The sequence below is a fragment of the Pelodiscus sinensis genome, chromosome 8, assembly GCF_052426305.1.
Source record: "Pelodiscus sinensis isolate ZL-2025 chromosome 8, ASM5242630v1, whole genome shotgun sequence".
Lineage (NCBI taxonomy): Eukaryota > Metazoa > Chordata > Testudines > Trionychidae > Pelodiscus > Pelodiscus sinensis.
Genome location: NC_143059.1, coordinates 30,724,877 through 30,748,019, shown reverse-complemented (window position 1 = coordinate 30,748,019; position 23,143 = coordinate 30,724,877). Strand labels below are relative to the sequence as shown.

Here is a 23,143-nt window from a genome sequence, read left to right as displayed (position 1 = left end):
GACCTCTGCATCTAAAGGTATGTCTACACTTGCACCCTCTTTCAAGAGACAGATGCAAATGAAGACATTTGAAATTGCAAATGAAGCTGGGATTTAAATATCCTGTGCCTCATTTGCATATTTGTGTTATGGTGCTATTTCAAAATAGCACTATTTCGAAATAACAGATGTTGTTAAGACGCAATTATTTCGAGAGAAAACCCTTCTCTCGAAATAACTGGTAAACCTCATTGTATCAGGTATAAGGGTTATTTCGAGTGAAGGTTTTTTCTCGAAATAACCGTGTCTTAACAGCATCTGTTATTTCGAAATAGTGCCATAATGCAAATATGCAAATGAAGCACGGGATATTTAAATCCTGGCTTCATTTGCATCCCTCTCTCAAAAGAGAGTGTAAGTGTAGATATACGCAAACTGATTTTCAGATATATAAGGACCATGTGCCTTGGGTGTTCCTTGATGCAGTCCATAAGTTGATCTTACTGACATCATGGTTGGGGAGAGTGAAGACAAGCCAGCAGAATAAGGGAATTATAACCAGTTCTCTGATCTCTCCCCCACCATCTTTCACCCATAGGCTGTGTCTAAACTACATCCTTCTTTCGACAGAGGGATGTAAATTAGACACTTTGAAAGTGCAAATGAAGCGGGGATTTAAATATCCCGCGCTTCATTTGCATAACCACGTCATGACACGGTCTAGATGCGGTTCTTTCAAAAACGGCACGCTTTTTCAAAAGATCCTGTACACCTCATTTTTTGAAGATATTTAAATCCCCGCTTCATTTGCACTTTCAAACTGTCTAATTTGCATCCCTCTGTCAAAAGAGGGATGTAGTTTAGACACAACCATAGGGATCTCTGATTCAAGATCTCTATGTGTTTTAAATATAAATGTATCTGTCTGCTCTTTTTAGATTGGCTTTTTGTCCCTTTTTTACAATCTTTTCATAACATAACGTATTGTTTTACGCTGCAAATTCTGTCCTTAGATATGCACAACTCTCATTGTATTTAAGGAAGCAAATACCAGCTGACTTAATGTGTTGGCAGTTGCGAGGATGTCAGTGGTATTTGCATGTGCGAATCTGCAGGCAGAGTTTGGTGTTTCATTACATACAGAATAATTTCAGATTTCTACAAGGTGTTGAAGTAGCTTGCCCAGTCATGTCCTTCTTACAGCAGGGCCAACAGCCACCATGGGCCAAGGGGCAAGGTGGGGGGCAGAGCCTTGGGCGGAAGGGGCAGGGCCAAGGACAGTCTGTCCTTAGCACAGCCTGGAGCAATTCAAAGGGACCCAGAGCTCCAGGCCCCTTTGAAATACTGGGCCCTGGGGCAGTGTCCCCTTTGCCCCCCTGGCAGAAAGTATGCCTTTTAAGGTCACTCTGGGGGCCCAATAGTTTCTTTGGCTGCTGGGCAAGGTATGGGGGGCAACTTTGCATCCCCAGAAGGGTCAGAACGGAGGGTATGTCTACACTACCCCGCTAATTCGAACTAGCGGGGTAATGTAGGCATACCGCACTTGCAAATGAAGCCCGGGATTTGAATTTCCCGGGCTTCATTTGCATAAGCGGGGCGCCGCCATTTTTAAAACCCCGCTGGTTTGAACCCCGTGCAGCGCGGCTACACGGGGCATGAACTAGGTAGTTCGAACTAGGAAGCCTAGTTCGAACTACCTAGTTCGTGCCCCGTGTAGCCGCGCTGCACAGGGTTCGAACCAGCGGGGTTTTAAAAATGGCGGCTCCCTGCTTATGCAAATGAAGCCCGGGAAATTCAAATCCCGGGCTTCATTTGCAAGTGTGGTATACCTACATTACCCTCCTAGTTCGAACTACGAGGGTAGTGTAGACATACCCCTAGAGTGGAAGGGCCAGGGTCAGGGCCAGAGTCAGCCAGCCCTCAGTACTGCCCAGAGTGTGGTGCAGAGACCTCCCTCCCCCAGCCTTCAGAGCCATGCAGAGTGGCACTCCAGCAGCAATTTAAAGGGCCCCAGAGCTCCAGCTGCCACAGTAGCAGCAACTGCCCTCTTCCCCTCTCCTACTGGCGGGCCTGGATCACTTCATTTGCTGGCTCTGCCAAAGTCAGATTTTAATAAGTTGTGGTTAACATTCACCTGCCTAAATTTGTTGTAAGAGAATATAGAATACTCAGTGGCAAAAGTAGGAGGGAATTGGAGATAAGAAGGGAATGGGTCTGGAGAATATTCTAATCAAAAGTAGCAAATTCCTCTTATGAAGATAATTTTGACTCCATTGTGCGTCCATGGACATGGGTTTTCCAATGTTTTGCTGCAGATGCTCAGAAGTGTGAGCTGATTTGTCAGTCACAGGAAACAGGAGATGTGGTGTTCATGAACCAGGTGGTTCATGATGGTACCAGATGCAGCTACAGAGACCAATACAGCGTCTGTGTCCGGGGGGATTGTGTGGTACGTATGTCACCAGACTTGGGGCCTAACAGTATTGGCCTGTCCACTATTCAAATGAGAGGAAAAGAGAAAGAGCAAGCATGCACCTTTCTGGAGTCAGCAAAATCTTAAACATTTATACATTTTTTCATACTTTTCTATAGAAGTCTAAAATTCCTTTCTGAACTGGAGCACTGTGTGAGAAGCAAATATAGAAAAGGTTCAGGTGTGCTTTTACCCTGGCTTCTCTAGCAATCAAAATGATAGGAAAGCTATGCATGTGTAAGAAACAATTCATGTGCATGGCACTTGCAATGTGAGGAAGCCCATTAGATACTTTGCTCCAGGTTGTTTTATTGCATCACACTGTTGTCAGAAACAGAGACTCAGAGGGGTTTCCACTGCGGAGTGACTGATCATACTGGTAGAGGGGCTAAGACTTCCATCCAAAGCTGGTATCCAGCTTTGGACTTGGAGCTTTCACATGTGTGTGTGGGGGGCGGGGAACACGACTTGGAGCTATCTTATGGTGGTCAAGAGGAAAAGAGACTTGAACCAGGACAACCCTAAAGAGTTGCATCAGCCTAAAAGCTCTTGAGCACCATAAAAGGAGTAGGGCATAGGATATCAGATTTGTCTCCCCAATTGGCATGATGTGAGTGACTGATGATTCAGCAACTGGCAGAATTTTGTGAAGGCTTGCACTGAAAAGTCACTACCATGCTCCCCTGCCATATACATCTCCACAGCTTTTATACTGCTTTCAGGCTGGAAGGTGGCTAATGTGCAGGGTTAGCTATGAGGTGTGTTGCCTGCCTTGAATTTTGAAGCTCTACATATATGATCTTTTTTTTAATAATCTCTTTTTCTCCCTCTGGTGACAGCATGTTGGATGTGACAAGGAAATTGGCTCCTTAAAGCAGGATGACAAGTGTGGTGTTTGTGGGGGTGACAATTCCCACTGCCGGACGGTGAAAGGAACTTTCATCAAGTCTCCAAAGCAGCCAGGTGAGAGTCTGGCCCCAGAGTAGGGGAAGAGTATAGCTTTAATACACGTTTGCACATAACAAATATAACCAGGGTAAAACTTACTCTCAGCTCTGCCTGTGTAAACCTATTCTAGAGTAAGCTCTGTTGAAGACCATTGGTCCTACAGATATACGATATGATGTATGAGATGTACAACTACATCTCGTAGTTTATTATCAGTAGTAGTAGGGTTTATTTGTATTAACCGTAATGCCTAAGGGCCTTAGTTGTTTGCAAGGAGCCCATTGTGACAAGCAGTCTACAAACTCAGAGCAGAAAGATGGTTAGAGTGGTATTGCTGCTGAAATGAAGACTGTCTTTCTAGCCACAAGAGTATCCATAGGCTCAGAATGCTTGCTTATGCCAGTGGCACATTACTTAACAGGCTCTTGCATACAGGCTTTGTGTTTTGTAATTTAAAAAACATATTGAAAAAGAGGAGTAGACCTTTGCCTTACTCTGTAGACACTAGGTAAACACCATTAAAGCCCAGAAATTTAATGGGCATATGCTCAGAAGTGACAGTCATCAGCGTATCATTACTTACTGACTTCAGTGGTGCTCTGCTGGTTGACAGTACCTGAGGGTGTGGTCCTCAGTAACTGACAATGTGATAGCTCCCAGCTGTGCTTGGTCTTGTGTTAACTGAGTGAGGGTCCCATCATTTCTTTAGTTAATTACAGTTACTTATTTATGGGATCTATTTCTTTCTGTCTGACTATTATCTGGCTATTTATGATGATTCAAGCTATTGCCCATCACTGATGTAAGGCACTAGAGGAAAAAACTGCCGAGAAGTTACGGTTCTTACACCATGGTGAATTAAATGTTAAACTGCACAGACTGGCATAACATAAGAGGTAGGGATCACCAAATGAAATGAATAGGTTGCAAGTTTAAAACAAACAAAAGGAAGTTTTTCTTCACATAGCACACAGTCAACTTGTGGAACTCCTCATCAGAAGATGTTGTGAAGATGAGAACTTTACAGCATCTTCCAAAGCCTGCTGACTTCAGATCAGGCTCTGGTTGCCTGTTGAGTCCAAGGCTGAGGTGGTCCTCCAGAAAACCCTTGGGCTACATCTACACTGGCAGCTTCTTGTGCAAGAACTGTTTTGCAGAAGAGTTCTTGTGCAAAAGTCTTCCACAAGAGCGTGTCTACACTGGCATGTGCTTTTGCGCAAGAGATGTGCTTTTGCGCAAGAATGTCTATGGCAGTGTGGATGCTGTCTTGCGCAAGAAAGCTCTGATGGCCATTTTAGCCCTAGAGGCTTCTTGCGCAAGAAATTCATATTGCCTGTCTACACTTCCCTATTGCGCAAGAGCTCTTCTGCAAAACAGTTCTTGCACAAGAAGCTGCCAGTGTAGACGTAGCCCAAGCATTTTCTGGAGGATCACCCCAGCCTTGGACTCAACAGGCAACCAGAGCCTGATCAATGGGCAACTAGAGCTCTTGCGCAAGAGGGCTTATTCCTCGTGGGGAGAGGAATAACTCTTCCGGAAGAAGCTCTGTTTTCCGACGCTGTACTGTACATTTACTTGCGCAAGAACACATGTGCAGTGTAGACACCCGGCAAGTTTTTGTGCAAGAACATTTGTTCTTGTGCAAGAAGCCGCCAGTGTAGATGTAGCCTTGATGTGCTGGGAAGAGGCTATCTCAGCTACTGCTTCCCTATCTGGGCCCACAGGTGGCAGCTTCGTTTAGCTCTCTGCTGTGCCTTGTGAAGGTTATGGAGCTTGCCTCTGTGGTAGATCAGCCTGAGCCGCCTCCAACCTTGCCATCTTCAGTGCATGTTATAAGACTGCCATCCTCATGTAGGTATTTTGCTTCTTGGAGTCTGACCCCTCTAATAAAACACTATGAAGGAAGTGAGAAAAAGCTTTGCTGAGGGTACTGCTTTCCATAAGAGTGCTGAAGATGCTGTTGTAACTTTAGCAATCCATGTGAAAATAAGGTTTTACCTATTCACCTGATCTTTTCCAGGGGTTAGGAGAAGGTCAAAAGAGTGGAAAGGCAAGAGCCATTTTAGAGAAACATGGTGTTGCAAGAAGGGAGAGATGTGATAGGTGCAAGGAAGAATGCAAAGGTTAGCCACAGAATGCTGAGAACCTGATCAGGAGACGAGAAGTTTTGCAGGATTGGGATAATCAGAAAGAGAGTGACAGGAAGCTAGAGCTCTCATTGAAGTAAGAAGTAGGGAGAAGAAGGGGAGCTAGGAGACTGTTAGTTAAATCTTGGGGAAGCTTCACGAGAGGAAACAGGGAGTTATGAGAGAACTGCAGAATGGGAGGGCAAACAACTCCGATTCACATACATTCTAGAATCCACATTTTGTTGATGATTAGTTGAATTAAATGACTGGATCATGCATTTGACCCATAAGTTAATACAAACATAGATTTCCTGTTACCTCAGTAAACTGCCTCCTAGTGTTTTGCTGTATTTATGATTAGCACTGTTGGGTTGGGGCTGATCCTTCAAACATAGAGTTATATAAACCAATCTTTTACAAAGATCAGCAAAAGCAACAGGTGAAAAAAGCACCAACTCTAAAGATCTTCTTCATTTACTTTTGCTCACTGAAGAATCCTTCAAAACCTAGTGGGAATGTAACACAGAATTTAACCTTGACTGCTCTGCTGTCAGTTTTGAGAATGCTTTACTTTGGTTTAATTTTCAGTAGGAGCTTTGAAAATGTTTGAGATGCCGGCTGGGGCCAGACACATTCAGATAGAAGAGATGGAGCCAGCTTCCCATAGCATTGGTGAGTAGTGAACAACCAGAGAGCACAGACAGGCTCAGAGACTAGGACTTAGCTAGTTTGGCCTAGAAACGTTTAAGGCTCAGGTCTAAAATAAATGTGGTAGTCATACTTTCCAAGTATATATAGAAGTGTACACAATATTCAGGTGCATGGATAAAATGGGAAACTGAGTGTAAAAGTATGATTTATCACCCAGATCTCAGTAAAAGGAGTAGCTCTCAGTTCACTTTCTTGCACAAAAGTCAGAGAAGACGAATGTTTGCTCTTATCACAAAACTGCCAGACAATTTAGCCCATTTCTGTGTGACTATGAGCTTCTGCTTAGGAGGAGCCAAGTGACGAAATAACAGAGGGTGGTGACAAAATGAACTATATTGGCAGAACTGGCAGGGGGAGATGCCCACGAGTGGAATAGCAAGGTGTGTTCTGTGATACAATTGAGGTATGATGTCAAAACTGGGGCCAGCAGGCCAAAGAATTTGTACAATATTTGCCTTTCGTCATGGCTGGTGCTAGCCAATAGTTCTATTCCTTCGCTTGCATAAGCACTACCACTCACCTGAGAAAAAAAGAAAATATAAAATCCTAGGGTCAGATCCTTGGAATGAAGCCTTCTGTGCCTGGCACATTTCAGAAGCAGAAGAATGGTAAGGGACATCTCCCCAACCACTCATGTTTGTACTAGGGGCATAGGGGGTAGTGTAGGAGCAGCTATGCTGGCTCTGGGCTGCTTGAGGATTTCTCCACAGATGGGGAAGCCCACGTATCTTGCTAAGCCAGATTTATAGCCCATTTGTGCTGCTAAAACAAGGTCAGGGAGGCACAGAGTGAAGATGGAGTAGCTGTTCCCCAGCCTCCTGCATCTCAATTTGCCGCTCTCCTTTTCTGCTGTCTCCAGAAATCCTTGTTAGTGAACCTTCCAGTGTTGTTGGCAAGTTGAGCCCTGCCTGTGTGATCCTTCAGTGCGAACTCACACAATGCTCCTCTGTGTGAGGTATAGTCTCCGAGGGCTGGGCCTTGAAGCCAAATCTCTTTCAGACATAGGAAGGGTGTGTGTGTGTCTGTGTGTTTTCTTTCTGCTCAGAAGACCATTAATTCAGAAGATGAGTTGGAATGTCAGAGAGATTGGTATGTCAGCAACACTGTCAAACCAGACTGACTGTTTAGAGAAGATGAAGAGAGTTAACATTAAGAAAGCAGGGGGACCATGCAGAGATGAGGGAGTCTGATTCTCTTACAGGGTGGGGAAATAAGAGATACTGGCGGGAGGGGCACAGACTGTGTGGAGCTTGGTCACTTAGATTTTACGCATTTAAAGGGTTATTGCCTGCCAAGACTCCTATCTTGATCACCAGCCTTAAACACACATGCCTGTTCATTCAGGGGCACATATACAGGCTCTTCCATGAGCAGTTGCTCACAACCTTGTTCATCTGCATGTGTGGCCCCTTGAATTCTGGGTCTGAGTCCTCTGCCAGGGCCTCTCAGTTCCAGCCGGCATACACCTTGCAGTTCTAATCCTAGGCCCTAGACAGCTGTGCCAGTGCACCTCACTGTTGAGCTACAGCATCTCTGCTATCTCTTTTTGGGGCCCCCCATATGTAAATTCCTAGGGATTTTATCTTAAATGGTCAGTTTGTGATGTGGGAAAACCCATTTCACTTGCCATTGAAGCTACTAATTGAACCCAGATTTTTTCTGTAAAAGATGTAGTGCATTGACCTCTGGCATAGTCCAGCCCTAGCTCTCACCCGTGAATGAGGTTACTTTTGCCCTTCTGGCAGAGGACTAGGCCACAATGAAAAGACTAATAGGACTCCCTTTGCTTGCAGTTGATAATATACAATTAATATACGGGGCCAGAGTTGCAGATGCTGAGCTCCTATTTTGGCACCGAATCCAGAGCCGGATTTTCCAGATTGTTCAGCTCCCAGCTGCTCCCACAGTGACATTTTTGGCCAGATTTTCAAAAGACCAACCGTCTGAGCCTGAATACTGAGATATTTTATATAAATATCTGGCCTGCCATAGGGAATATTTTCACCGTGAAGGTCTATCCATAAAATGCCCATCCTTAGGGATTTTTTTCTGGTCAGTTAAATTCCCATGCATTATGCTCACAATTCATTTTTCTGTTCCTAAAGGACTTTGACAGGGGGAAATTACTTTGTGGGCTTCTTTTTCCAGCTGTAAAGAATCAAGCTAGTGGTGACTTCATCCTTAATGCCAAGTCCAAGGAAGCCAAAAGCAAAACCTTCATTGAGATGGGCTTGGAGTGGGAATACACCATTGAGAATGGCAAGGAGAGCTTGAAAACCAGTGGTCCCCTGCATGAAGCAATCAGTGTGCTGGTGAGTCACACTGGCTTGTCCTGTCGAGATATGATGGGCACACATCATATAGCAGAGCACGCTGTGCAATCACAGTTACAAATTCTACAAGAGCTTGGTACAGAATGTTGAATGGAGTAGAGGAACTTCACTGTGGACGCACAAATGATGTAAATCCCACAAAACTCTTAAAAGTTATTAAAATAATTGAAATCAACTAGCCACATTCTAATGGCAATAAGATACTTCAAGATATTCAGAATCAAAGCATAAAATCATTGCCTACCAATACACACTCTGTTGTGGCTTATACACGCATTAATGGGAGTTAAATATCTAGATTCCCTATGCCTTCATGGATGAAAAACTCATCCTCCCTTCCCCCAATCTCTTGGATTACATGTTCACTTACTGGTATAGACTGTTACGAACAATGCTTCTATGCTTCCTTGTGTGTTAAAAGTTATAATATAGGTTCCTATTTATGCAAACAAGGGAGTAGGTTCTGTGTATGAAATCTAGAGTTTCAGCATGTATCATGGGCATGTTCTGCATGTGCGCAGTGGTCCAGTACAAAGCATGTTCTGTGAGTATTCAAGAATCCTTCAAGTCATTTTAGATTTAATTGAAATATTTTGAATGGATCAAGAGTTCCTCATATTAATTAAAAGTTTTCTCTTTCCTACCTATGATACTTGTTCAATTTCTTTCTTGTTACTTTCTTCTTCTTTCTTCTACTTTTTATGTAATGTATCTACATGCTACATTGTCATGGTTTGTATCCTCTTTTAATTACTCTCCTCCTTCCTCTATCATCCTTTCCCACAATTTCATTCTCTTTCTCTTGTCTTTGCTCCTTCTATACTGCCTTTCTTCTTTCTCTGTTCCCAGGTTATTCCACAGGAAGATGAGTCCAAGAGCAGCCTGATGTATAAGTACATTATCCATGAAGACCTGCTGCCAGTGATTGGAAACAATAATGTTCTTCTTGAAGAGATGGATTCTTATGAATGGGCCCTCAAGAGCTGGTCTCAGTGCTCAAAGGCATGCGGAGGAGGTCTGGTTCTCTTTTATATGTCTGTAAAAATGTGATACCTATACACAATTGCCTGTATGTCACTATCATATTTCTTGGACCTGTAGGATAGTAAGAGTCATACTAGACCTCTGGGTTCTAAATTTCCATATACCTTAATTACCATATTCTCTATTCTTTGGCAATTCTAAGTCTTACATTCCAGAATGCTTTGCAAGACAATCTAACATCCTTTGGCAGTGCTTTGATAAACTGCTTTATTTAAATATGGTTGGATGCCTCATCTGATGCTCCAATTTGCTTAAGATTTCTAGGGCTTTATGGAACCTGGTAATTTGAGTGTCACAGGAAGATTTCCTTAACTGAGATTACAAAAATTTCTAGTGCACCTGCGATTATGCAAAAACAACATTCACACATAAGAAACGGCACCTTGTGGCAATGGCCTACTTAGAGCTACTCCCTTTTACACTCACACTGTGTCTGAGCAGAACTTGGTTGCTGTCAGGATACATTCAGGAATCCAGTTCTAATTTTCCAGAGATGAAATGACATAACCTTTTGCCTACATAGCAGCTAGCAACCGTATGTGTCAGGCAGGAATATGGGAATGACCAAGGTATTGTAGACTGAGGTAGCAATATCTCTTCATTATCTCCCTGTTGACTGCAAATATATTTGCTGGGTTTGTGTGTGTATAGACTCCTAGAGGAAGTATTGTCTGGCTGCATTATGGCTCTTTGTATGACATGCTGAACTCCGTTGTTTGAGTGCAAAGTCATAGCAGAAAAAAAGCAAGAGGAGCTAGTTAGTGGGATCCAACTAATGGTCATGAAGGTGGAGTTCTAAACCAAATTGTGTGTCAAGGTCATTCTCACCCAGCTGCATAAGGCACCCGAAAATGTGTGGCACCACTGGGTCTTAATGTGCACCTATCTGCTCCTTCTATTTCTGTTCTGTGGCAATTGCAGCCTAGTGACTCTTTTTCTGGAGATGAGTTAGTTAATTTAAAAGTGAAATGGCCCATGAAAGAATCATTCAAGTGGTAGGGAAGCCAATTAACAGGTATATACTGTCAGTTTCTGAATTTACTGTTAATCTATTGGTCCTTAATTTCAAATTTGCTTTAAAATTTTAGTATGTTGTTGAAGATTATAAAATCATATACAGCTTGAACCTTTGTGATCCAGGACTCTCTGGTCCAACAATATCTGTGGTCTGGCAGGAGCACAGATGTTGCAGGATTAGAGAGCCCCAGCAGCAGAGGTTGCTGACTGCTTGGATTGGAGCCAACTGAAGGAGCCTGCGGGGCACCAGAGTCCACAGCTGGGGAGAGGAGGAGGGGTTGGAGCTCATGAGCAGGGGAGCTCACAGCTGGCAGGGCCGCTGGGAACTCAGGCAGGGTTGCTGCGAGGCTGGTAGGGCCACTGGGAGCTCCGACAGGGTGGCAGGGCTGCCACAAGGGCAGGAGGGCTGCCAGGAGAAGACTGGGAGAGGAGCCCAATGAGGAGGCTGCCTCTCCCTTCCAGACCTTGTCTGAAACCGGTCAGGTTCCAAGGCTGCCAGACCAGGGAGGTCCAACCAGTATTTAAAAATTGTCCCTCCCCCTTGCACTGCCATTGGCTATAGAGTCACCTATTTAACAGTACTGCATAGAGTCCCATAAATCTTAAGGAAGTTCCTGTTGTGTGTGTACTGGCGATTCACTTCTTCCCTGTGTGTTGTTCTGTCTGTGCTTCTTTCAGGTATCCAGTACACCAAGTATGGCTGTCGGAGGAAAAGCGATAACCGGATGGTGCATCGAAACTTCTGTGATAATGGCAAGAAACCAAAGCCAATCCGGAGGCGATGTAACCCTCAGGAGTGCTCCCAGCCAGTGTGAGTTCTCTCGTGCTCTGTCTGCAGTGCCTGCATGAAAGTGCTCAGGTTTAAGGCAGGAGGCACTGATCAGTTTCCATTATTGGTGTTGGTGCCAGAGCTACCATGAGGTGCCCTTCTCCCTCCTCCTGCCTATGTCAAAGAGGTGGAGGGATCCAAATACTGCAATGAATGTGTTGTTTTCTGTTAAATCCCTCCCCCTGCTAATAGACCCATTCTGAAAAGTACAAAAGGAAAACATCTTGGCGACCCAGTACTGTCTGTATAAGGCAGGTACATGTGCAAGGAAACTGACCAAGACATAGGTCATGGAAAGCATAACCATTCCTAATGGGTTATGTAGGCTGTCCTGGAAGGACCAAGACAAACTTGCCATTGTTTGGCCATCTAGAGTCTAACATGTTTGATCAGCACAAAACCCAACTGTAAAGCTGTTAGGGACAGATTCTCAGTTTCTGTAAATCAAGTAGCTCCATTGGATTCAGTGGAGTTGTCTCGATTTACACCTGCCAAGGATTTGCTCCTTAATCTGAAGACTATGCTACAGCTGAGTATATGAGCTTCCAGATCTCTTCCAAGGACTCTTAATCTGTGACCTCAAGTCTCCAGAAAGATAAGCCAATCAGAATCTGAAAAAGTCCAACTGTTCTCCCCCTCAGCCCTTTGACAGTGCTGTATTTTAATGATTCAGCTGGATGGCAGAGGAATGGGGAGCCTGCAGCAAGTCCTGTGGCAAGCTAGGAGTTCAGCTAAGGGTGGTGCAGTGTGTCCATCACCTTGTAAATGGCACAAACCGGACGGTGCACACCAAATACTGCACAGGAGATCGCCCGGACACACGCAGGGCCTGTAGCCGATTGCCCTGTCCAGCCCAGTGGAGGATGGGGGCCTGGTCTCAGGTGAGTAAGCCTAGGTTCTGTCATGAATGTGATGTTGGGACAGAATAAAGCTTTTATTCCAAGGATCTGCAGATCTGTAGTTGTTTGCTTCCTGATTCAAAAGCCCCAGAAAGCACGATCATCTTCTATCTCGGTATCCTGTTGGTACCCTTCTATCTTGGTACCCTACTTTCAAAAGAACTGGCTTCCCTGCTAAGGATAACTCAGCAATCTTTGGTACTTGGTGGCCTTGCTGAGTAGCTGGGGATTAGCACTGAAACCTCTCTTATGTGGTGCTGAGAGTGTTTTCTCAGTCAAGGAGGATATTTTTATACAGCACACACAGTGTAACATTATCTGGAGAGCTATTTCATTCTAAGTGCCTGAGCCAAAGCCCAGTGAAGTCAATAGCAAGATTTCCATTGAATTCCTTGGGCTTTGGATTGGACCCTAGAGGTTTATTCTTATCAATAAACTAGGCAAATACAACTTAGATGGGGCTACTATAAGGCTGGTGCATAACTGGCTGGATAACCGTACTCAGAGAGTAGTTATCAATGGTTCACAATCCTGCTGGAAAGGTATAACAAGTGGGGTTCTGCAGGGGTCTGTTTTGGGACTGGCTCTGTTCAATATCTTCATCAACGATTTAAATATCAGCATAGAGAGTATGCTTATTAAGTTTGCAGATGATACCAAGCTGAGAAGGGTTGCAACTGCTTTGGAGGACAGGGTCATAATTCAAAATGATCTGGACAAATTGGAGAAATGATCTGAGGTAAACAGGATGAAGTTTAATAAGGACAAATGCAAAGTGCTCCACTTAGGAAGGAACAATCAGTTTCACACATACAGAATGGGAAGCGACTGTCTAGGAAGGAGTACGGCAGAAAGGGATCTAGGGGTTATAGAGGACCACAAGCTAAATATGAGTCACCAGTGTGACGCTGTTGCAAAAAAAGCAAACATGATTCTGGGATGCATTAACAGGTGTGTTGTGAGCAAGACATGAGAAGTCATTCTTCCACTCTACTCTGCGCTGGTTAGGCCTCAGTTGCAGTATTGTGTCCAGTTCTGGGCACTGCATTTCAAGAAAGATGTGTAGAAACTGGAGAAGGTGCAGAGAAGAGCAACAAGAATGATTAAAGGTCTAGAGAATATGAACTATGCAGGAAGACTGAAAGAATTGGGCTTGTTTAGTTTGGAAAAGAGAAGAATGAGAGGGGACATGATAGCGGTTTTCAGGTATCTAAAAGGGTGTCACAAGGAGGAGGGAGAAAGATTGTTCTTCCTGGCCTCGGAGGATAGGACAAGAAGCAATGGGCTTAAACTGCAGCAAGGGAGGTTTAGGTTGGACATTAGGAAAAAGTTCCTAACTGTCAGGGTGGTTAAACACTGGAATAAATTGCCCAGGGAGGTTGTGGAATCTCCGTCTCTGGAGATATTTAAGAGTAGGTTAGATAAATGTCTATCAGGGATGGTCTAGACAGTATTTGGTCCTGCCATGAGGACAGGGGACTGGACTCGATGACCTTTCGAGGTCCCTTCCAGTCCTACTATTCTGTGATTCTATGATAAGTCCTGTATTAATGCAAATCACCTAGAAAGCAAGTAAATTCTATAGTGAACTCGATAATGGCACTGAGAACAGGTGAAAACATTGTTTGGGTTTGTAGGAAGACAAGAGAAAAGTTGAATTCCATGTAGTCCCTTTAGAATAGACAAGGGTGTGTAGGTGGGCAGGGTAAAGCCTCCGGCTAGCCCAGAAGAAAACTATGTCACTGGTGGCAAGGTAGGTATGTGGGAATAGAGAGGGCACTTATTATGGGTGACCAGTGGTATCAAACCTAGAGGGAAATATTTGGTATTTAATGTGCTTCAGTGTATTTGAGAGAGTCACACCTTTCATCTCCAGAAATAACTGTTATGATATGAAGAGGAAAGTCATTCTGCCTTGGAAGGTTTAGCAGTATCTAGGCAAGAAGACAAATTTTCCCAGAGCCAGGAAGATATCCTTTAGTTGGGTGTTTATATACGTAGTCTTGCACATGTGCACAGACACACACTCACTACTTTTTGAAGCCCCTTGTTGCATTTTGATGTCTCCATCCACTCACTCCCCCTCCCCATCACTGATAGGTGTCTTTTTTCTCCCCCTTGGTGGTTTGATACAGTGCTCAGTCAGCTGTGGAGAAGGCATGCAGCAGCGCCAGGTGGTGTGCAAGGCCAGTGACAATAGCATCGGGCAATGTGAGGACGAGAAACCTGAGACTGTCCAAGTCTGCAAAATGGCAGTGTGCCCAGGTGAGAGGAGCCGCTATGTCACTGGAGCAGACTCTCCTAGAGTCAAACTGAGAAATGATCAGTGATGTAGTAAAAGCTGGACCCCTTTGCACTTAGCAGGTCTATTTCACTGATGTGTAAGGCTAGGGAAGGTGATGTAGTTTACATGCTCAGGAGCAGAAGAAGGTGTTACAAGATATACGTTAAAAATTCAAGTTGTTCCTGAAAATCCACGACCCTAGGTACAGGAAGTCACACGTTCCCATTTGCTTCAATTACGGCAGCTGCTGTTACTATCTTGATAGAGTACCTGTGCTGTGCTCTAAATGTACTAATCAATAAGCCCTGATGTTCCATCAGCTTCAGGGGGATGTTCATGGAACAATGGCAACATCACAAGTGACCTTGCGGACCAGCAAGGAAACAATTTAGCATATAAGAATAACTTTGCCAAAATGTACAGCACTCCTGGTCTTTCCAGTCTTCATCCTCTCTTTAGGACCAGAGGTCATGTACATTTTTCTGATGGTGTTGCAATGTGGGAATAATGGATGATTAAGGTGAGACCATCAAACTTATTTTAATACTTGGCTGAGATTTTTAACTGTGATTTGGGATGCCTTAGTTTTTGGGTGCCCAATCTAAGTTTCCTTAAAGGGGTCTAATTTTCAGAAAGCCAAACACCTGCTCTCAGAAAATTAGGTCTTTTTTTAAGGTGCTCAAGTTGCACATCCAAAAATTGAGGCACCTGAAACCCTTTTTACTTTAAAAGTCTTGACAGATCTCTAGAAGACAAGAGCTGGGGCAAGGAGCTCTCCCCAGCACATACACTACACACTGTATTGTAGAAATGCCTCTGTGTGGCTAATTTTTATGACAAATTGTTTTGGCCTGTATCTACATACAGGAAAGCTACCGAATATTGCAGCAAATGCAGACACCAGTGATCATGTGACTCCGAAAGTACAGTGGGTGCCCCAGGATGGGCCCAAGAATCCTGTAAACAAGATATCTTCAAGTAAGTTTCCCCTCTTCCTAAGTTTGTCTCTTGGAGCAGAAGTCTCTTTGCCTGCATTACTCAGTAAGAATTCTGCTATTAAATATTTATAAGTCGCCCTCTTCCTCTTCCATGACTGAAGTGGAAATAACTTAATGGAGGACACCAATTTTTGGAGGCTAATGGACACCTTTCTCAAAGGGAAATCAAAAGGCTAATGCCCCATAGTGGACACCAGTTGAGAATATAAGCGTAGCTTGGTTGCACTCTGAAGTTGTCAGCTACCACGCTAAGATGGGTTAGCTGGGAAGTGCCCCACCATCTCTCTGTTTCATGCCTAGTGAGACTGAAGTTAGGCCACTCATGCTGCTCTTTGCCCCTCTCTAAAGTCAGCATTCAGCACTCACCTGAGATACCTGTTCAGAAAACAGACCTTTGTGACACTGTTCAAGTGTCATTAGTTCTCTTCCCCATTTCTTCCCTGCCACCTCCCTGCTCCCCTGCTCAAGTTGGAAGAAGACTCAGAATCTCTTCTGAGGGCTTGTCTACACAACCCGGCTGTCCACCTAAGTTACACAACTTCAGGTTATGTGAATTAAGTAACTAAAGTCAGTGTACATAGGACAGCTTACTATGGTATCTTCACTGCAGTAAGTCAACAACTGATGCTGTCCCGTCAATGCTGCCTACTCTTCTCGTTTTGGTGGAGTACCAGAGTTGATGGGAGAGCACTCAGCTGTCAGTTTATCACATCCCTTGACAATTAAGGTATCACCTTTGTCCATAACCCTGAAATTAGGGTGCCACCTAGTGGCCCTTATTATTCAGTTGCAAGGATTTCCCTATTAAATAGCAAGATCCGGACATACAATTCAACTCTTCTGTCATTATGGGCATTGTGTCTTTGTTTAGAAAGAAGGTGGGCACTGCTCTTGGGCACTGCTTACTTTATTTCTATAATTTCTTCCCTTTCCTGTTTGTCTCAGCTGACAGCAGCTGTATGGGATAATTGGAAACCCATGTATGCAGTGATTTTGGATATGTCGTGCTCGTTATTTTTGTATGTCCTGGTTACACTCACTGTCTTCTTTATGCATATGCTTGTCACAGAAGAGCCTTGCCTTGGGGACAAGTCCATATTCTGCCAGATGGAAGTTCTGGCTCGCTACTGCTCCATCCCTGGCTACAACAAACTCTGCTGTGAGTCCTGTGGCAAAAAAGTCTCCACCCCCAGTGTGCCACCTACTGTAGACCACGATGCTTCAGAGACTGGAACTCCCAAGGGTGCTCTCTCTCCCAGCCTGGTTACACCAATGCCCTTTCATCCCACTGCCCAGCACCGCCTGCATAGGACACAAAGCACAGCTGCCAAAGAGACAGATGGGTCCCAGGCTGCTCATGTCCAGCAGTCCAGCACAGAAGGTTCAGCTGCCCATGGAACCTCTTGGGCTAAAGCTGCCACCCCATCGCGGGGCATTTCAATTGATGATACTTCCCAAGTTGACTCCTCAAGACTACTACCTCCTAGCCGGAAGGCTGCAGCAGGGCAGAGTCCTGGGGAACTTTGGGGCAGCACTGCCTTTCAGTGGTTCCCTCCTGCCTTGAACAAACCTTCTGCTGGTGCACACAGTGAAAGTGATTCTTCTGTCCCATCCCAGGGCATAGCACGACACCGAAGGCTCAGTACAGGATCCGAACAGCTGGGGAACAGTCTCAGGGCCTCCTCCCCTGTTGTGACATGAAACATTTCCCCAACATCTCTCTTGGCGATGGTTTACATGGGCAGAGCAGCCATGTTTCTGAGCGACTTCCAGAAACGGCTGAGACACATATTTAAAAACCAAACAGAAGGCTTCCGAAAATATGGCTTTGTTTTTATGAATTTTCAGCCGTGGCACTTTTAAATTCTTTATTGGAATATCAAAAAATAAATCAGCTCAAAGAATCAAACAAAAGGACAGAACAGCAGTGGCCACTGGGTTGCTAATGAACCACAGACAGTGGCTGAGCGGGCATAGCTTGTGTAGCCCACACCTGGTTACCTCAGAGACTGGCTTGAATCCAGGAGGCATTTCCTTCCAAGGTGCTACAAAGAGATATTTCGAGCAATAAAACAAAATGCAACAGAAACAACCTTTGCCCCTTCTCAGCCCAGTCCGCACTCATCTGCTGCTGTTATCCATGTGGCTTGGACCATAGTGGACTCTGAAATCCTCTTGGAAATGGTGCTGCAAATAGATTTTCTATTCTTAACCTCAATGAGGCGTAGAGCAGGGGACAGGGGAACAGCAGGCCAGATGGACTTGTACTCCATACTCGTGGATGGGGAGATCCTGTTTCAAAAGCAGGGTTGGGGAGGAGCTGTCAGCATCCTGGCCCAGCTGGGAGAGGGGTGGGACAATGCAGGGGTGTTTGGTTTCTTTGGGAGGAGGAGCGTGGTCATTGGAGCACTGTGCTCACAACCTGTCTCCAGCTGGGTAGGGTGTCCTTTCAAGGCTGGCAGCCTGTGTTTGTGTATGGAAGCCCTACACAGTGAGGCAATAGCAAGGCCAGTCTCCAAAGAAAGGCAGAAATGGAGGAAGAAGGATGGAGTGAACTGCAGCGAAAATCAGGGAATTCAATACATAAATATGTTACAGATTCCTCTGTTTGGGAAAGAGGAGAGCAGCCCCTGTGCAGAGCAGCTTGGCTAGTGACTTGTGACTCCTGCAATGCACTTCTCTTCATTTGGCTGTGGGGGGTGTGTGTGCTCATCCTCAAACACTGTCTGGAACGGGGGGGGGGGGGCGCTGTTTTGATTCTTGCTGAGACCCCCTGGGTAGGGAGGGGCTAAGAGCCCAGGCTCAAGCCCCCCCCCCCCCAAACATCTTCACTGCAATCAAATAGCTTGTGGCCTGAGCCCCTTGAGCCCAAGGCAACTTACACAGGCCAGCCCTGAGTGTTTACATTTGGCGTGGACTTACCCATGTGACTCTGTTCCTGCTCCCCCTGAAATCAGTGGCAAAAATCCCACGAGCAGGCAAGGTGCTGAACAGCTCCTGAGTGGGCTGACTTCAGTGGCAGGTGAAGATTGGAGCTGGTGTTTGTGCTTTGCAGGAGCCAGGCCTAATCTGGACATGATGGACCCAAATTAGACAAAATAACAGTTGGGGAAAGGCAGGGGAGGGATCACTGCCAAAGAGAATAAAGTAGGCAAGATGGCTGGAACAGGAGGGTCTAAGGGAGAGGCCATGCGTGGCAGATGGATGGTGAGACATGAGTTCGGCTGCAAATCATTTCTCAAAAATACATTTTTCCGAAGTTGATGCTTACAGTGGGCTTGCTTTTGCTCCCACTGAGCTCAGTGGCACAATTCCCTGCCGTGTTCAGAGGGAGCAGGATTGTGCCCTGTATCTGTCACTGGTGCAGAGAAGAGTGGTGGTCAGCTGATTGGCAATATTCCTGCAGACTCTGGACTGCCCACCCCAGAGAGGTAAGGACAGGTCAGAGTTCAGAAAGCATTAGAACGATCTCATGCCTCATGGGAAGGGCTGAGCCCAGACCGTCTCTTGACTTGGCTGCAGAGGAAGTTCAGCCCTTTGTAAGAAGTGCCAAGCTACCTGAAGGGAAGGGTCCTATCTAACCTTCTCCTTGAGTCAGAGACCACGCTGCTCACTTGCCTCAAACCAGTGCTAGGAGTCATCACATCTGTAGGAAGGTTTGGGGCAGCTGCCCCAGCCCCCATGCTTTGGGAGACCCCACAGGGCCTAGGGTGGCCTGGGAGATTACAAGGGGGTTTGGTGCCAGCGGCAGGAGTTGGGCCTGCCTCCACAGTCACCAGCAGTGGTGGGAGCCATGGGAAGCAGAACAATTCAGCCCCAGCCTGTTCACTTCACCGAGGCAGCAGAAAGCAGAGTAGCCCAGACCCCAGCCTGCTCTACTCCACCATCTGCCAGCCTGGTCTCCGTGGCAGGAAGCAGAGTGACCTGACCCTAGCCTGCTCCACTCCTCCAAGTGACATGGTTGGGAGCTGGGTTCGAAGGGTGGAGTGGGCTGGGGCCAGGTCACTCCACTTCCCTCTGCTGCGGTGAGTGTGTTTGTAGGGGGCCTGACTCTGCTGCCAGCCCCAGCCCTAGCTCTCAGTAATTCCCCAGATTGCGTCAATGAGGGGAGGAGGTTTGGGGGAAGAGATGGAGTGGGAGCGGGGTGGGAAGGGGCATGGCCTGGGGTGAATGGGGAGTGTTGTTCAAGGTCTCACATCCCCCTAAAGACGGCCTTACCAATGCTGTGAAAAGAAAGATACTTTTGTTCCCTTCAGGGCCCTGGAGATGTTCCAGCTGGGAGAAACAATTGATGGAGTCTGGTATTTTCTTTGCTGCTGTCTTGTTTATTTACAAGGAACGTGCACAGCCCTCTTTCTCTGATCCTAGGAGGAACCAAGAGCAAAAGGAGTATTTCCTTCGCTTAGTGTCCCAAGCCTCCTTAGCCAGCGGGCCCCAATTTTTTTTCTCACTAACTTTGTCCAGGGTCACACTTTGCTCACCGGCTATTGTCTGGCTTTCTTGGTTTTTCTGTGCCTCTCTGTTATTGTCTCTCTTCAGTTTCTGTGTGGTGTTCTTGTGTCCCCCAACTCAATCCCTCCACCAACACACTTCAGAACTACTGGCTGGGCTCTCTTAGGCTTGTTATAAGTATGGTCCCTTAAACGTCTCCCAGCTATCTACCTACGTGGAGGGTGTATGTGTCTGTTTCATTGTGGGTTTAAACTTAACCCATACAAGGTGTATCCCATTCATATCCATATATTGTTGGTTAGTGCTTCTAAGGCTTTGTTTTTAAATGATGTGTTTGGAATAAGAGGGACTCTATAATATGAATGCAATATATATATATATATATATATATATATACACACACACAAGAGTGATAAAAGGGGTAAAAACACCCAAAAACATAATAATTTGTTAAATTAATGAAATTCTTTGAGGCCTTTTGGAAGGAAAGGGGAGCAGTGAAAATGGTTCTTTCTTTTCTGCCTCTTACATTTTTCCATGTTTTACCTTCTGCTCTAGGGGTATGTCTACACTACCACCCTAGTTCGAACTAGGGTGGTAATGTAGGCAACCGGAGTTGCAAATGAAGCCCGGGATTTGAATTTCCCGGGCTTCATTTGCATAAAGCCGGGCGCCGCCATTTTTAAATGGCCGCTAGTGCGGACTCCGTGCCGCGCGGCTACACGCAGCAAGGACTAGGTAGTTCGGACTAGGCTTTCTAGTCCGAACTACCGTTACTCCTCGTGAAAAATGAAGTAACGGTAGTTTGGACTAGGAAGCCTAGTTCGAACTACCTAGTCTGTGCCGCGTGTAGCCGTGCGGCATGGAGTCCGCACTAGCGGACATTTAAAAATGGCAGCGCCCGGCTTTATGCAAATGAAGCCCGGGAAATTCAAATCCCGGGCTTCATTTGGAACTCCGGTTGTCTACATTACCACCCTAGGGTGGTAGTGTAGACATACCCTAGAAGACTTGTGACATTATAGGCTAAAGCAAAAAATGCTGAGTATCTGGGTTGGAAGTGATTATCTGCACCCTTACACGTGGCTGTGAAGATGGGTGGAGAACTGTCTCTCTGTACCTGAGACAGGGCAGGGATAGCTGAGGTGGAAATAAGATCCTCCGGAAAAGGGCGCTTTTTCCGGAGGATCGGGGCCAGTGTAGACGCTCTTTTCCGGCTTTTCTAAAAGCCGGAAAAAAGCGGCGGACATTTTTATTTAAATGCCGCGGGGGATATTTAAATCCCCCGCGGATTTCCCTATTACGATCTCTGAAATTAACATGCCCCTTCCGGAAAAGGGGCCAATGTAGACGAGCCCATAGGGTATATAAAATGGGTTTAGTAAAAGCAAAAAACCGATTGGCTTACAAAGGTGCCTTGGATCCAGGGAGCTAGTAAATTTCATGCCAAACCATGGCAGACTTCTTATTGAAATGTAACAAACAAGCATTCTTAAAAATAATAACAAATACGTAAGGACATGCAGTAATAGGATGTCTGTCATAGAGGCACACACGTTTCAGGAACCATCATGGACCTGTTCATAGGTTTGCTGAAGATATTGGGCCCACTTCTGGTAACAGCTTCACCACTGTGCATCTAAAGTAACCCACTTACTTCAGATTTATACTGGTGTAACAAATCAGAACCTGGCCCTTAGATGACTTCTTACTCCAAACTGCACATATTAGTGGTTTGTCCCTCTAATTGAAATGTCATTATGAACTCTTTAAGGGAGTGTTTATTATGCCAAAGATAACCTTAATTTTGTGTGTTGTTTACTCTTTAAAGAAAATTCTTTGAAGCTTATATCTCCCACCAAGGGACATTACCTTGATGGCAACATCCACTGGGAGGAACGGGTTGGGAAATACTAGCATCATCCTCTACAGTTCCTGTTGGTAGCCAGTGATCATCCCTGATTAGTACTGTGAGCAGGTTCAGCAGTGGCAGAATGCCGCACCTCCACATCAGCCCCAGCTTCTGGGGAGTTTGGGGCGGCGTAGGAGTAGTTCTCCATATAGCCAACAATTACTCTCCGAACACCAGCATGGTTAAGGTCTGGGAACCTGTCAGATGTAGAGTGATACTGAAAGCCCTGAGATCAGGATTTGGGTTTGACACGTTATATAAACAGCACACAATAAATAGAAATTATGCACTAAAAAAGAAAACCCTGTGGCCTTTGCTTTGAACCCACAGGGAAAAGGTGAGAGGAGGAAACTGGACTCTAGTGGGGGCGGTAACATATATCTCTCCAGTTAGTTCTGTGGCCTGTGACACTCCATACAGTGTTGGGATTAAGATGAACATGGGCAGTTCTTCAGCTTGTTCCCTCTGAAGTAAAACTTTTCTCTCAAGCGGATACAACACATTTGCTCTTTTCCCCACACAAAGTTTGTTCACATCAAGCATTAAAAAGATTGATAACAATCATTGGCTGGAGTATCTTCAGATAGCAGGACATGTGCAAGCCCTTGCACTCCACACAACAGCTGTCCTAAGTGTTGTTTGAGTTTTGCATTACAACATCTGGGAGCAAGTCTTTGTCTCAAGACTGGCTGAAAGCACAGTCTACTGTAGTTTGCCGCTGCTTGAGCAGGAAGCTGTAGGCTTAGTTACACCAGTGCACCCATTCCTGCCTCCTATGTTCCATAGTGCAGTGAGCCAGATTTGGAAATTACCCCATCTTCTCATTCCCTACAGTATTACTGAGCTCTATCAAATGGTGCTTCAAGGCGCCTGGAACCCACTGGTACAACAACAATTGTAAGAAAGATTGTGTGTGGCTGTATCAAGATAGGTCTGCAAAAGTAGTAACAGTTGATGTGATTGATGGCCCTGAAATGGTTTTGTTGTGTAGTGTACACAGATCTATAGTGAGTGGGGCATTTGTTTGATGTTGGTGAGGTCCTACATCCCTGTTTTGCAAAACCAGATCCAGTACTAGTCACCACCAGAGCTGAGACTCAAATGTATATGTATGTGAAGGAGGTGCAGTTTAAAG

At 45.4% G+C, this 23,143-nt stretch overlaps 1 protein-coding gene across 3 annotated transcripts in view; it reads left to right on the top strand.

Moving 5' to 3' along the window:
• Window positions 1–20,745, top strand: part of ADAMTS14 (ADAM metallopeptidase with thrombospondin type 1 motif 14) — a 143,457-nt gene extending 122,712 nt beyond the window's left edge. For 2 of the 3 annotated variants that reach the window (XM_075934972.2, XM_075934973.2), the window contains 10 exons: window positions 2,295–2,428; window positions 3,292–3,415; window positions 6,118–6,201; window positions 8,389–8,552; window positions 9,423–9,588; window positions 11,313–11,445; window positions 12,137–12,344; window positions 14,498–14,627; window positions 15,514–15,624; window positions 16,714–20,745. In XM_075934972.2, coding sequence (XP_075791087.2) covers window positions 2,295–2,428; window positions 3,292–3,415; window positions 6,118–6,201; window positions 8,389–8,552; window positions 9,423–9,588; window positions 11,313–11,445; window positions 12,137–12,344; window positions 14,498–14,627; window positions 15,514–15,624; window positions 16,714–17,345 — 1,886 coding nt within the window. In that variant the 3' untranslated portion in view covers window positions 17,346–20,745. The remainder of the gene's footprint in view (window positions 1–2,294; window positions 2,429–3,291; window positions 3,416–6,117; window positions 6,202–8,388; window positions 8,553–9,422; window positions 9,589–11,312; window positions 11,446–12,136; window positions 12,345–14,497; window positions 14,628–15,513; window positions 15,625–16,713) is intronic. The other variant, XM_075934971.2, reaches the window with a different exon arrangement.
• Window positions 20,746–23,143: the final 2,398 nt, after the last annotated feature.